The sequence below is a fragment of the Pistacia vera genome, unplaced genomic scaffold (assembly GCF_008641045.1).
Source record: "Pistacia vera cultivar Batoury unplaced genomic scaffold, PisVer_v2 Contig269, whole genome shotgun sequence".
Lineage (NCBI taxonomy): Eukaryota > Viridiplantae > Streptophyta > Magnoliopsida > Sapindales > Anacardiaceae > Pistacia > Pistacia vera.
In genome coordinates this window covers 666,469-681,169 of record NW_022196078.1, presented here as the reverse complement: position 1 = coordinate 681,169, position 14,701 = coordinate 666,469, and the positions used below count along the sequence as shown (strand labels likewise).

Here is a 14,701-nt window from a genome sequence, read left to right as displayed (position 1 = left end):
ATTTCATCTGAAGATAATTTAACTCTGTGTCTGTCTATCTAGCTCCTTCTAGCTTTATAGTTTTGGGAGTTCTTCAGTCTTCACAGTACTTAAGTTGACATGGGAGAAGCTCAAGAAGTGCAACTCCACATCATGGGTAAGTTTTTGTTTTATCTATATTCAATTTCCAAGTTCATGAAAAAATCGAAATTTCTTTTGGTTCACTCATTTCAGTGATATAAATATATAGCAACAAAGAGAATTCATGTGATATTTGTGGCAAGAAGATTTAAGCTTTCATAGCAGTTCAAGGCTTTGTTTTCTGTTTTTATTTTTATAATTTATTATTAATAATAAATTCAACTTCGTGCCATAGTTTTAGGAATATTGTCTTATTCAATTACTTCAGCTTTGAGTTCATGATTTCTATTTAGAATCGTCCATAATTATGTTGGAAAGGACTGTACTTCTCAAACTGTTGTTTCAGAAAAGCAATGAAAATTTCTGTCCATGTTCAGTTTATAGTCTGATTTATGTATCTCCATAGATTAATACTTCAGTATTGAGATATAATTTAGAGTGATCAAGATGAACGAGATGAGAGTTTAAAATACATTATATATGTTGAGACTCCAGTACGAAACCTTTTAGTTAATATTTATATTCTGCATATTGTTCATTTCTTGAATTTATTTGCAGATGAGGAGAGTAAAGAACCAAATAGTGCTCTGAATACAAATATGACAAACCAATCGACAGTTCCTCAACAAATTAATTACAAATGGTGGCTGAGAATAGCTCTTTACATTCTCATTGTCCTTGTTGGCCAGACAGTGGCAATACTTTTGGGAAGATTGTACTATGTTAAAGGAGGCACAAGCAAATGGGTGGAAACATTAATGCAAGGTGCAGGTTTCCCAGTTCTCATTTTCTTCTACTGCTTTTCAGCTTTCAAAAATCCCACCACAAACAGTCTTCAAGCACATCCGAGATCTTCCTTTATTGTTGTATCAGCTTATGCCTCACTAGGCCTACTCACTGCAACAAATTGCTTTCTGCTTTCAATTGGGATGCTATATCTTCCTGTTTCTACTGTCACTCTCATTTCAGCATCCCAGTTAGGCTTCAATGCTTTATTCTCATTTTTCCTTAATTCACAGAAGTTCACTCCTTTAATCATCAACTCTCTGGTGCTTCTCACCATCTCCTCTATCCTTCTCATGTTTCAAGACGGCTCTGGAGACCCCTCTGGAGTCTCTAAAGTGAAGTTTGTTGTTGGGTTCATATGTACTCTTGGTGGATCAGCAGGGGCCGGATTGAATCTTGCCTTAACACAGCTTTGTTTTCGGAAGGTTTTCAAGAGAGGAACATTTATGGAGATCATTGATGTTATATTCTATACTTCAATGGTTGCAACTGGTGCTGCTCTGGTGGGACTTTTTGCTAGTGGAGAATGGAAAAGTTTAAGTAAAGAGATGGAATTGTATGAACTTGGGAAGGTGGCCTATGTGATGACTATTGTTTGGGCTGCTATAGCTTGGCAGGTTTTTTCTGTTGGCTTTGTAGAATTAATCGTTGAGGTGTCTTCACTGTTTTGCAATTCCATAAGTGTTCTAGGCTTCCCTGTTGTTCCAGCTTTGGCTGTGGTGTTTTTCCATGACAAAATGGATGGAGTGAAGGTGATCTCCATGTTGTTGGCTATTTGGGGCATTGTTTCTTATATCTATCAGCAATATTTGGATGGATCCAAGTCCGAGACAGATCCCAGAATAAGATGTGCACATGGTTAATGAAATTCCGCAAGAAATGAATCTAGATGGAAAGAAGAAAGAAACAGAAAGGATTTTTAAAATGGTTCGTCAAGTTGAAATGAAGCATACGTCCACTGTCACGTTATTAAGATGTTTATGAAATAGTTATTGCCTTACAATAATAATTTCTCTCCTAAGTTTTTCGAACCCCTTTTATGATATTTTTCCTGAGTTTTTATACTATGAAAATATAATTGTTACAAGAGTAATTCTAGGGATAATGACATGATTTTTGAAAGTTAATCTCACGATTCTTGGTATGGTTGACATACCGTGAGACATTTTACATCGTTTCGGAAGGAGGGGTCTGACCTAGTTAAATACCAAGTGAACCCCCCAATAGTCAAGACGCGTTTAAGGCTTGAGCAAGGGTTATTGGGCCTGAAATTTCTCTTGAAAACGGACAATATCTTGACTATGTTAGGCCGGTAGTGGGCCGAGGTGTTACATGCCGAAACTATAAGAATTATTCATGTGATCTTCACTTTGATTCTAGAAAATAATGTTTATCTATGATTTAGAAGATAACTATCCAACGACTCATTCCAATTTGATTGCCGATCTACTATTTGTCCCGAACTATAGTTTGCTCCGAGCTGATCACACATTGCACAACAGTTTCATAGTTGTCTGTTCTCCTTCACTGAGCCATCCAGAACCCAACTATTTATCTTTGGAACTCTTGGAACAGTTAATTTATATGCTTGTTTTTAATTAAAAATGTAGTTTATATTAGCTATATTTATTTGCACAGTTAAAGAGAGTTTTTTTTTTTTTTTTTTTTAATTTTGTATCATATAATTATATTTTATTCAATTAATTCACAAATAAATTAAAAATATGACGAAAACTTATATTTAATTATCTGGAGAAAAAATTAAAATTCATCATCTTTAACTTTTTTACTGGGCTTGCATGCAGTAAATATTATAATATAGAAGATAATTACTGGGGGTAAATAAAGTCGAACTTTGTTTACTTCTCGGTAAACATAATTAAAAGTCTGACCCATCGTATAAATGATAGATTTCAACTAAAAAGTCAACTCTTTTAACTGAGAAAAATTATTTTAACCCATTAATATTATTATCTTGCACATTCAACTACATATGCCAAGATTAGTATATCAGATCTTACGCTTAATTCAAGGCTCAAAAAAAGGCCGAACGAACTCCAACTACCCAAAGTTTGACATAAAATCAGATTGATATCTAAAAGGTTTAGAAATGACAAATAAATACTTTTTGTTATATTCTATTAGGGATTTCTGTCTGCTAAAAGATAGTATAGTAATTTCATCTACAGTCACAAAATTTTTAAATTTTAAATCTTTTTCTCCGTAACCATTCTCACCCCAAGTCTGTTTGCACAGCCCTCTTATGTCATTGACAAATTTTTTTATCGGATTTAGCATTTTTCTGCAAAGTTCGATGATAAACAGTGGCACTGGCCCTTGTTGGCGCATGTTGGAAATGGAGATCGGTGGGTATTCCAGTCTTTTCACTATTTTTATCTTTTAGCAAATGAAAATTCTTAATAAAACATAACGAAAAGTGGGTATTTTTCATTTTTAAACATTTTGGGTATCACTTTATCTATATAGCAAACTTTGAGTATGTGTAAGTCGTTTCCCTCAACAAAAAATTATATAATCTTCAAAGAATAAAATATTCGGAAATAAAAAATAAAAGAAAATCAAACCGAATTCTTAATTGAAGTAAGAGACGACTGTAGGGTAATGCGGTCCATCTGGGCTGGACACGTGGTTAATAGCTTAACCAATTGGGCACAAATGACGGACCCTGGCCTGGACGAGTGGCTCAAGCCTTTGCACCTTAGGATATTTTTTAATATAAGCATTCATATAATAATATGGTAAATTTTGGATACAAAAATAAAAGTCAAATCATAGAATCAATGAAAGTGCTTTCTTAACTGTTTGATAACGAGTGAAGTAGTACCTAAAGAGCTTATTCAGCTCAGCTGGTTTTTGTTTAGATGACCATAGGAATTAACCCAGTTGATACCCTGACATCAATGTTTTTATATCCAGATCGAGCCTTACCCAATCAAGGGGTCGCCCTTCTGATCGGACAGCTCAATTGGTTCAACCGGTAAGTCGGATCAATGATATCATCCTAATGTCAGGATGATATAATAAAATTTTAAAATTCTAATAATTAATAAATTTCTAAAATTTTGAATTCTGGATCTGGTAGTAGACGTTCCTAAGCAACCTGATTTTCTTACTCGACGGTTGAACCACAGTTCGACACTGTTCCCTCAATTCAACCACAAGTCAATTCGATCCAATGTCTAAAACCGGTTTTAGAGATTAAATGGATTGATTCCTAGTCGGACCAGCTAGTTTGATCCGGGTTTTAAAACCATCCTTGATATGTAATTTGAATGATCCATTCTTTGCATATAGCACAATGATATGCACTACAATAGTATTCTATTATAAGTTGAATTGAACACACAAAAGTTGATTATTGCTACTTGCTAGTTGCCACCTCTTTCCTTGTATTTCTTTCTCCTTTGATTATATAATTGCCTAATCCTTTAATTTCTTCATTAATATTACTAATAATTATTGGCAAGAGGAGACGAAAATCTCTAATTTTGGGTTTCTTCCCTAATTATACCTAATTTATACTATAATATTTCTCCTATAACCTAACTTCGTTTACTTCAATTTTCTTTAGCCCTTTGAATTAGACCACTCCACTAACAATCCACACACTTTGAAACTCTTGAACCCCCCCATGCATTTGCCTCTATAAATACCTCAACAAATCCTCCATTCTTCCCCACATTCAAACAGTTAATAAACTCATCATGAAGTCCTTTAAGTTCATGTTGTTCCTTGAGTTGGCAATGCTCGTGGCTTTGATGATCACAATTCCTGCTCTCATTGATGCCGCAACAACACTATCAGCAGCAGAAGAAGAAGAAGAACAGTCGAATGAGCAAAGGTTGACAACTTCATTACGTGGTTCCTCCAGTCGCTTGCTCTCCTTCCATTGGAAGCCTCCTCGGCATCAGAGGAGGACTTGTAACAAATACCCTAGAGTTTGTCACGCCAAGGGAAGCCCGGGGCCATACTGCTGCAAGAAGAAATGTGTTAACGTGCTGACAGAGGAGCTCAATTGCGGCAAGTGTGGGAAGAAGTGTAAGTTCTCGGAGACTTGCTGCAAAGGTCACTGTGTGAATACCATGTTCAACAAGAAGCACTGTGGAGGCTGCAACAAGAAGTGCAAAAAAGGGAATTCATGCATGTATGGGATGTGCAACTATTCATAGAATTTATGTTATATATTTCTAGATCGAGCTCAAAGCTACCTATCATATCCATGGTGATTGATTTACTGCAGCAAAACTGGATTAATTAATTTGTTCATGTTGATAATTACTAGTGTGTGTGTGTGCCCAATAATAAAGGCAAGTCATCAATATATTTGATGAAATTTGCTAATATTTGTATAATAAAGTATTAATTTGCAACCTTTTATCATTTAGTAATACTTTATATATAAAATTAATCCTAATATCGATGTGTCGTGTCGGCTATACATTAATTATTAATCATAGAAAAATAATATTATCCTATTAATTAATCGTATTGAGAATCACAGTAATCGAGATTTAAAATTAAGATTTCAACTTTGTAAATACATATAACATGTTACAACTTATAGAGATGTTCAAATTACTCTCAATTAACACTTAAAGACTAGATTTTACATATTGATGAAGCATAACATTGCTAATTTATATATCTTACAAGCATGATTTTCTTGATCTACTAATATTAAGTTTATTAACCACCCTTGGGTGGCTAGGTGGGACGATAAAGAACTCGTGAGTATATTACTCAATAGGTCTTGAATTCGATTATCTTTTATTATTAATAAGAGTGATCATTAAAAAATTTACCATGTCGTTAACTTTTTGCGTATAAACAGCCTCGGACACAAAAAAATAAAAAATGACATTGATACATATTATACAATCAAAGTATTGATAAATTCAATGATATTGATATTAAATTATTGTGCAACTCTTTTTAACACATTAGAACAAGTTAAGTATGATTATAAAAGTATTAAAAAAAACTATGCAAGTAATCTTTAAATTTTATTATTTTTATTTTTTGAGTAAATTAATTTCGTTTAATTTAGTTCATTGTTGCCCCTCCTCAACGGACTTTCTGGCTACGTCCCTCTTTACATTTCGGTTCAGAAAACAATATTTAGAAATCTAAGATGTAATTTAAAAGTTTCAGTTCTACTTGTACTTCTTTTAATGCCCAAATGCGTGATAATATATTATTCTTAAAGTTAAATACATATATGAAAACTATTGTAGATCTTTCGGAAATATAAAAGATAGATTAAACTTTTAAATTATTGAAACCCAACCCTTAAAATAAAATTAAACACACTTAATTTCAACCAAATGTTGCCAACACCGTACTAAATAACAATCTTCTGAACATTCTCTGTATCACCACCGGCCATGTTCGTATCCATATCCATTGAATATATACTTAAGATAATGTGAAATGCTAATCTTATGATTTACTCTAAATCTTTATACAGGTCAATGAGCCAAAGGTTATCTCCTACGTGCAACCACGTTTTGTGTAGCACCAAAATCTTACCAAACAACTTACGTTAGAAAAACTAAGCACTGAATCATGTAAACCACCTTCTCATTTCTTATATATATTTAACTATGTCTCCTCTTTGTTTCATGTATCTCAAACCGTAAACAATTAATATGGCCTCTCGGTCAGCCACTCTCTTTTTGTTTCTTTCATGTCTTTTGATGATCACAACCTTTGCTTCAGTTTCAAATGCGTATTCGCTTGAGGGCTATAGCTATGACTATTTGCCCAAAACCAGTATTCCTAAGAAGGTTGTCTTGAATGTAATAGACTCATGCTGGCGTTGGAAATCCAATTGGGCGACTAATCGTCAAGCTTTGGCGGATTGCGCGGTGGGGTTCGGAAAAGGGGCCATCGGAGGAAAATATGGTGCAATATATGTAGTTACCAGTCCTGCTGACGACCCTGTAAAACCTAAATTCGGAACCCTGAGATATGGCGTTATCCAGACAAAACCGCTTTGGATTATTTTCGCGAAGGACATGGTTATTCGGCTAAAAAATGAGCTTATAATGACTAGTTATAAGACTATTGATGGGAGAGGGGCTAAAGTGGAGATTGGTAATGGACCATGCATAACTATACAAGATGTTAACCATGTGATCATTCATGGAATCAGCATTCATGATTGTAAACCAGGGAAAGCTGGCCTTGTTAGGAGTAGTACTACACATGTCGGGCGTCGAGGCGGCTCGGACGGCGACGCCATTGATATCTTTGCATCTTCAAATATCTGGATTGACCATTGCTTTCTTGCTCGTAGTGCTGATGGCCTAATCGATGTCATTCATGCTTCAACTGCGGTCACCATCTCTAACAATTACTTCTCTCAACATGACAAAGTAGGTTGATGAGTTTATTATGAGGATCAAAATTTAATGATTTTGTATCGAACTCTAATTAATCAAGTTGCATTATCATTACTTTACAGGTGATGCTGCTTGGACACAACGATAAGTTTACTGCAGATAAAGTAATGAAAGTTACAATAGTCTTCAACCGATTTGGGGAGGGACTCATCGAGAGGATGCCAAGGTGATAAGGGGGCAAATTGTAAATTAATCAATCTTAAACAAATCTAATATCGATAGAGTGTTTATTGAATGCAGGGTGAGGATAGGCTACGCCCACGTTGCAAACAACAGATATGACGAGTGGAAAATGTATGCAATTGGTGGCAGTGCTAATCCAACCATTTTAAGTGAAGGCAATTACTTTGCAGCTCCGAATGATTCTAACTCCAAACAGGTAAATATATATATAACAATGTAACCTTAATTTAGCGATTAATTATATATTTATACTTGGTCATATTTATGATTGTGTTTCTTGAATAACAGGTTACTAAGAGAGAGGCTAAAAATGGTTGGAAAAATTGGAAATGGAGGACCTCTAAGGATGTATTTATAAATGGGGCGTATTTTGTGCCATCAGGATATGGAAGTTGTGCGCCAAATTACTCCAAAGCTCAATCGTTTATTGTTGCACCAGGAGAAATGGTTCCTGCTTTAACAGCTAGTGCAGGTCCTCTGCGTTGTGTTGTTGGGAAAGCATGTTGATATATATATATATGATCCTTAAATACTCAAACATTTAATTTGCTAGGTGCTTTATATTGCCGAGAGAAATTCAATCTTGTAGTTCACTGTACTGCTGGTTTTGTGGATGGATAATTATATATATGATCTTTATAATATTGAAGTTGAATTTGTCTCACATTGTCAAGTTGATAGGTTGTTATGACGTTTATATATATGGTTGAGCTCCCTCCTCCCTCGAACTAATTTTTTAGAGTAAGTTCTACTCAAATTCACTTTATCATGGTATTAGAGTCACGTTTACTTGAAGCGATAATGGATTTAAACTTGACCTTGCATGCCGAGCATAAGGGAGGGTATTGAAGTAGAATTTGTCTTACATCGTCAAGTTATATATGTGGTTGGGCTTTCTCCTCCCTTGAGACAAGCTCACTTTATCATATAATGTATGAGAAGTTAACAAGAGAAATTATAATTGAAAAGAAAATGAGAAGATATTACAGAGGATAATGAAAAAAAAAAAAAAACTCCCAAAAATTTGTGACAAACTCTATAAATTAAAGTGGGGTAATTCTCTCAACATTGTGTATAAACAAAGAAACATAAAAGGAGAAATCCTAAAGTGAAAAAAGCAATTCAAAGAATAATAAAACAAGAATAAAGAAGATAATTGATTGATTGTTTTTAGAAAAGCCTATTATCATTGCTTTGAACCCCACATGTAACTGGTGCTTTTGCTCTCACTTTCTTCAGGTACCAAACACCAGCTCCAATGGCTACAACCCCAGCAGCTGAAACTCCACTCACTGTCCCTGCAAAAATCACAACAAATTGAAATGTTTAATCCTTCAATTCATTGATTAATTGCATATATTACATCTTCAAATCAATATATACATATATTTCACCTGCAATCACTCCGGCGTTGCTATGCTTGGAAAGGGTATGATCTGCAAAATGATAATCATATAATTAAGTCGTAGTTGTTGAAAACTATTAATCTGATAAACATGAAAAGATGAAAATGTTTCTAACCTCTACAATAAGTAGTGACATTTCCTTTGCCACATAAACACAAGAAATTTTGTGTTTCCGGGTCGAATCCGCAAGTTCCACCGCCCTTTGTCATGTCCTGACACTGCAAGCAACGAGTTGTCACTGGAATATCGAAATCGATTCTAATTCCATACTCCGGAACCTGATCATAAGGCGGATTGTTTCCAATATTTCTCCAATATACACTCGTATAAGAAGCACAATACTTAAGCATCAACCTCAAGGACTCAGTCGCTTTAGGATAATAAGCGCAACAAGAACTACCATGCAAAGCCGAGGCACAGTCCGGTAAGTGCCTGCAAAGATAGCTGGAACTATCACACGATGAATCACAACGTTCAGGGAACCGCTCACAAAAGATCGGCTTCGGCTCGACGATCACGTTGGATTCACTACAGTTGAAGAAGAGATAGTCGTTTTGAGGAGAGAGTGAGAAATGAGTGCTTGTGTCAAGACTAAAGGGTCTGGTGGCACGAAAGTTATCTCCATCTTGACAATTCCACATGAATGGATCGTTGAGAAGAATGTGAGGATCGGAGTAGCTTATGCTGTGAACTGGGTATCTTCCGGAAGGCGTTCTGAGCTCGAGCTTGCCGTAATCTGAGCACACGAGCATGTGTCTGTAATAGGGGCTGCCGCAGCCGTCGTCAATGCCGAAAGGGTAGTTGATTGGAATGTCTCCGCAGGCGGTTCTGCAGAGGCTTGCTTGTGCTGTTGTGGTGAGATTGAGAAGTTGAATGATTAGTAGAATAAATAAGAAACATAAACGACAAGAACAGGAAGATGAAGATTGAGAATTTGACATGGGGTTGTTCTTGGAGAAACTGAAGGGTGGAGAAAGAATTAGAAATTTGAAACTGTGTGATTGAAGTTATGAATGGTGTAGAAGATGGTGAGAAAAGCAGTCAAGATGAGTAAAGTGGAGTGTTGAATTGAGAGAAAATTAAAGAATCTCAAAGTGTTTTCTTTTACAATCTTTCTCTTTAATTAAATCTCTTTAATATTTTTTTTCCTATTTATAGCTTTTGCTTTTTGGCTTGTAAAGGTTGTCGGAGGCCATCGGGCACGTATATCAACTAATTTCTAAAGTTCATTGAACACTCTACAAGCTTAAAAGATCAGGTAAGTTACAACGTGGTAAGTAACCCCAAGATTTGAACCTAGAAAGACAATAAAAGGGGGCAAACCTCTTGACCGCTGGGCCAACCCGTTGGGGTCAAATTTGTGGTATTCTGAGACTTGAAAATTTTGGGGCATTTCAAGAATTGAAATCAGGACCTCTCACACCCTAAGCGAGAAGCATACCACTAGACCAAATGCCCATTGCCTGTTAATTGCATTTTGATGGCCTCAAGGACTAAAATGTTATTTAAACCAACTCCTAGGGATCAATGTTACTAAAAAATTATACAAAATTGAGGTTCACTTAAGTAAAACATATGAACTTTGGAATGTGGATGGTATGGACCTAATGAATGAGTTTTAAGCCCAACCGTATATCCAGTGGATTCAGTTGGGCCTCAATGCAGGCCCAAATATAAAGTCCTAGTCAAAAGATTTGGATCTCCTTGAAAATGGGATAATATAAAAATGGGCTAACTTGAATAAACTTAGAATAGGATAAGATTATTGAAGCAATATCCACAAGAAAAGTCCCATTAATAAGATAGAAGAGAAGAGAGTGACCATAAGATAAGGAGAACAACTTTATTTCATAACTTTCTTAAAATTCAAACACTCTAATTCATTGATTTCATGACTAAAAGATCTTTGAATCTTTAGGATGATCTAGATCTGGCTAAGTTAACTCAATGTGTACTTTTTTTTTTTTTTTATGATGACCAATGGTGTTCATGTCAGTTTGTATGCACCTCAACTATTCTCCTAGGACCCAAAAATTACCGACAGGATAAGAATTCTAATGATCACCTCTATTAGTAGTCGTAAGAACTCAAACAAAGGAAACCATGTAAACTCGATGTACACTCTTCCATTACAATTCATTAAATCTTCAACATCCAAAGATGTGACATAAGTTTGATAACACGATAAGATTTAACAATTTGGAATTGAGTTTGTGTTTCCACAAGATGAGATCATAGAAACAACCAAGTAAAGATATAAAACTCATTATGGTTTACTCTTCCTTTATGATAGAGTTAAGTTTCCAGCTGTGATTAAACAAAATTATTTAACCTAATAAGAGGAAGGAGAAGCAATGAAGCCAGAATAACTGAGCATAAATTAATTATTAATTACATAGTTGATGAAGTCGGATTAAACCTATGACTATAGTTGATGTAAGTTATAAATTAACATTAATTATGACTATGTCACTCATTAGAATAAGGATCAAGAAAGTTTATAATAGCATAATCAAAGACAAAAGCAAGGTTGAAATGAAGCGCCGCATTAATTTTCTCAAGTTTAAATAATAAAATATTATATTCATTAGGTCATAAGTGTCGATATCCACGATAAATTGGTTGATATATTTTAAAAAAATAATAGCGTAGTAAATGATTTAACTAAAGTATGATTGAATCAATTTGTATAATGTTAAGTTAGTAATGTAAGTGGCCTATTAATTATCACTTAGTTATGGGTATTAACATCCAGAGTAATGAAAGTTTCATAAGTTCCAGAGCTCATGTCCCTATAAGTGCTAATAAGGGTGCCTCCTAAAGAGCTTATCTGATTGTCAACTTCAAGCCTCGGAAGATTAGTTGGGGTATGCATAAATTGATCCGAGCACTTCTAGTCACAAAAAAAAAAATTCACTTCTGATGTAACTTGAGGTAACTACCACAGTAATCAATTGGGTCTTGATGGTGATTATAAAATTAGGGATTGGTTTTCTCAATTTACAGTCTGAAAAAACACTTAGAAATCCTAAAAGTGAATTGAGTCCTCTGAGTAAAAAAGTCGAACACCAATTACAGGAATTACACCAGTTTCAAACGGAGGTATGTAAATGATTATTCTGTATTTTATAGAATAATGATGATAATATGTAAATTCAGTTTTTACTATTATAAGTAACACTAATATGAAGGGTTTTCTTATAATTTTGAGCTAAATAGATTGTGTTGTTATATGAAGTATAAGATTAAATAATGTAAAATTTGTGACAAAAAATATACAATCCTTAATATATTTATTAATTTTTATTTTACTGTGTGTATTTAGGGTTTGGATAAGTACATATACAAGACCAAATACAAATAAGATTTTGCCCATAAAATTCAACGTAAATTGATAAACACAGTAGTTATATATATTATATGAAAGTCCAATCATAGTTTTGATATGGGTTGATAGCGTAGTTGATAAGTGGGAAAATCAGAAACTTACTATAAAGCTAAAAAATCAAAAGGGTGATCAAAATCAAACCAAAGTTTCCACACAATTTCTTGTGTCTTGAAAGCCTCAAAAAAAAATTTCAAATCAAATGAAATCGGTCGCCCACAGCATTGAATAAAATTAATTTGTCTTGAATTGCTGACCAAATTCCCAAGAAAATTGGTGTGTAAGGTATCTTTTATGTCACGCTCCTCATCCATCCTCGTGGGGATCATCTACTTTTAAAAAAAAAAGTCTACCAATTCGCCATTTTTTTCTATCTTCATCAACTCTCTTTGTTTCTTTCTTCATTCAACTTTCATTTATGGTCAATTGCCATAACCAATCAAAGACGTTATGTTGTAACTTTCATAAATAAATGTTAACAGTTTGTAGACAAATTTGAGACAAATTGCTTCCTTTTCGTTCATCTTGAGCGTGCAAATGATCAAAAGGGTCTATTCAATAACTCCTTCAAAGAATATTAATGGTGTAGTTTATGAGGTTTATAATTAATTTCCGAGTAAGTTGTTCAAGAGCATTAAACCTAGCTTTGACCTCTCTCTTAGTTGAAACTTTGGAAAGACATTAAATTAAGTCAGATCTCAACGTCTCGGTGGCTTGTTTTTGAAACGATCTAGAGAGTATTTGGAACCAAAAGAAAATCACAATAAAGAGAAAGAACACGTATGATTTATCCTGGTTCATCCAAATCTGGGTTACATCCAGTAGATTTAATATTATTTCAATATTTCATTACCTCTCTTCTTACAATGAATGTATTTGCTATAAATTACTATATCACTCATACAGAAGAATAATATGTTTATATATTAGGTTTGTTGAAAGAAACCTTAAACTGTTAGGATTCTTATTTCTAAGACAAACCCTATTAGGAGTTCCACTTCTTAGAGAAATCCTACAATAGGTCTTCATGGTACAAGCCTAAACCACTTACAGGTTTGGGGGCACTACCCCTTATAGACGAATTTCTTATTGTTGAAGTGGTTGTCAATTCCGACAGTGTTTGTATTTGTCAGAATATGTAAATATTCAACTATATGTAGATGTAATTTTGGATTGAGTTAACATCGTTTTCAATTGCTAATTTCTACTTGATTTTTGGTCAAATTAAGATAACGAAGATGACTGATCTTGAGCATAACATAACTATTAGTCAATTCTAATACTCTTTTTTTTCTACTCTTGGAGCTAATTAATTTTATTAATCTCCAATCAGCTTATCTTCGGTTGTTCAGTATAAACTTATAATCCAGCATGTATCCCAACATGATAACTGATGCTCACAACCAACCTAACCTTAATTTAGTTATTATTTATAATTAATTAGCAATAACAACTCTTTACTTAAACAAATTAACACAACATTAACCCATATTTTTTTTTTTTTTGGATGATCGGGACTGTCCGAGCCAACTTGCGTGCACATCGACTAATCCTCTGGGGTTCTGAAGTTAACAATCGGGTAAACCCTTAAGTGACCACCCCTATTAACAATCGAAAGAAATTGAATTCAATACATATTAAGTAATACATCCAAAAGTCGCTATCACTCCACCCAAACAATAAACACTCAGGGGCGGTTAGATTAACCCATAATCAATTTTGTAGACGTCACAGAATCAATCAAAACAAGCATGGGGCATCAGGAGCAGGTGGATTTGAATATCTTGTAGTTGGGTCCAGCGAGAAAAAAAATAATTAATATTCATTGAATTTCTTATAGTATTATATTAGCTTATATGTATAAATACAGCTAGAAGTGGACTAAATCATATAATCAAGTTAGCCATTTCTTTGAAAATGAATGATGGGCACCTTTTTGTCCTCATGTTTTGCCATCCAATTGTCGGTCTATTAGGGTTTTAGAAAGTTTGAAACTAAGAGGAATTAGTTTGAACCCATCTTTGATTAATTAAAAGAATTAATTAGTGTGAAAAGTATCTTTAAAATTGGTTGAGTGAGGCTATAAGCAACCTGCCTGTCTTTCTTCAATGGCGTTTACCTTTTTATATGGCGAGATTGGTCTGCAAATCCTGGCTGTATAAACCTAACCACACACCAAATTTCCTACATCATGCAAGTAAGCCACGTGGGTGGCAACATCATCATCATCATCATCAACAAAAAAATATTGGTCAACATATGAATCTCAGTCAACTCTGTCTGTCTTTTTTTTTCTATGTAGTTATTATTTTTCTGCATGGTTTGAAAAAGCTCTCCATAGTTTAATAAAAATGCCGCTCTCTCTTGGCTCCTTCCTCACCAATCTCATAAACCTT

At 34.3% G+C, this 14,701-nt stretch overlaps 3 protein-coding genes across 3 annotated transcripts; 2 read left to right on the top strand and 1 right to left on the bottom strand.

Annotated features, from left to right (window-relative positions):
* The first annotated feature begins 755 nt into the window (after positions 1-755).
* LOC116133383 (putative pectate lyase 2) lies at positions 756-8,021 on the top strand. The gene is made up of 5 exons (XM_031419085.1): positions 756-1,096; positions 6,711-7,304; positions 7,394-7,497; positions 7,572-7,710; positions 7,803-8,021. The coding sequence occupies exons 1-5, from the start codon at positions 863-865 to the stop codon at positions 8,019-8,021; spliced, it is 1,290 nt and encodes a 429-aa protein (XP_031274945.1). The 5' UTR covers positions 756-862.
* On the top strand, positions 4,594-5,302 carry LOC116133384 (stigma-specific STIG1-like protein 1). The gene has a single exon (XM_031419087.1). The coding sequence runs from the start codon at positions 4,632-4,634 to the stop codon at positions 5,094-5,096; it is 465 nt and encodes a 154-aa protein (XP_031274947.1). The 5' UTR covers positions 4,594-4,631; the 3' UTR covers positions 5,097-5,302.
* A 516-nt stretch (positions 8,022-8,537) lies between the features above and the next one.
* LOC116133398 lies at positions 8,538-10,009 on the bottom strand. The gene is made up of 3 exons (XM_031419101.1): positions 9,036-10,009; positions 8,909-8,950; positions 8,538-8,812 (listed from the first exon to the last, which is right to left on the bottom strand). The coding sequence occupies exons 1-3, from the start codon at positions 9,859-9,861 to the stop codon at positions 8,685-8,687; spliced, it is 996 nt and encodes a 331-aa protein (XP_031274961.1). The 5' UTR covers positions 9,862-10,009; the 3' UTR covers positions 8,538-8,684.
* Between the last annotated feature and the right edge of the window lie 4,692 nt (positions 10,010-14,701).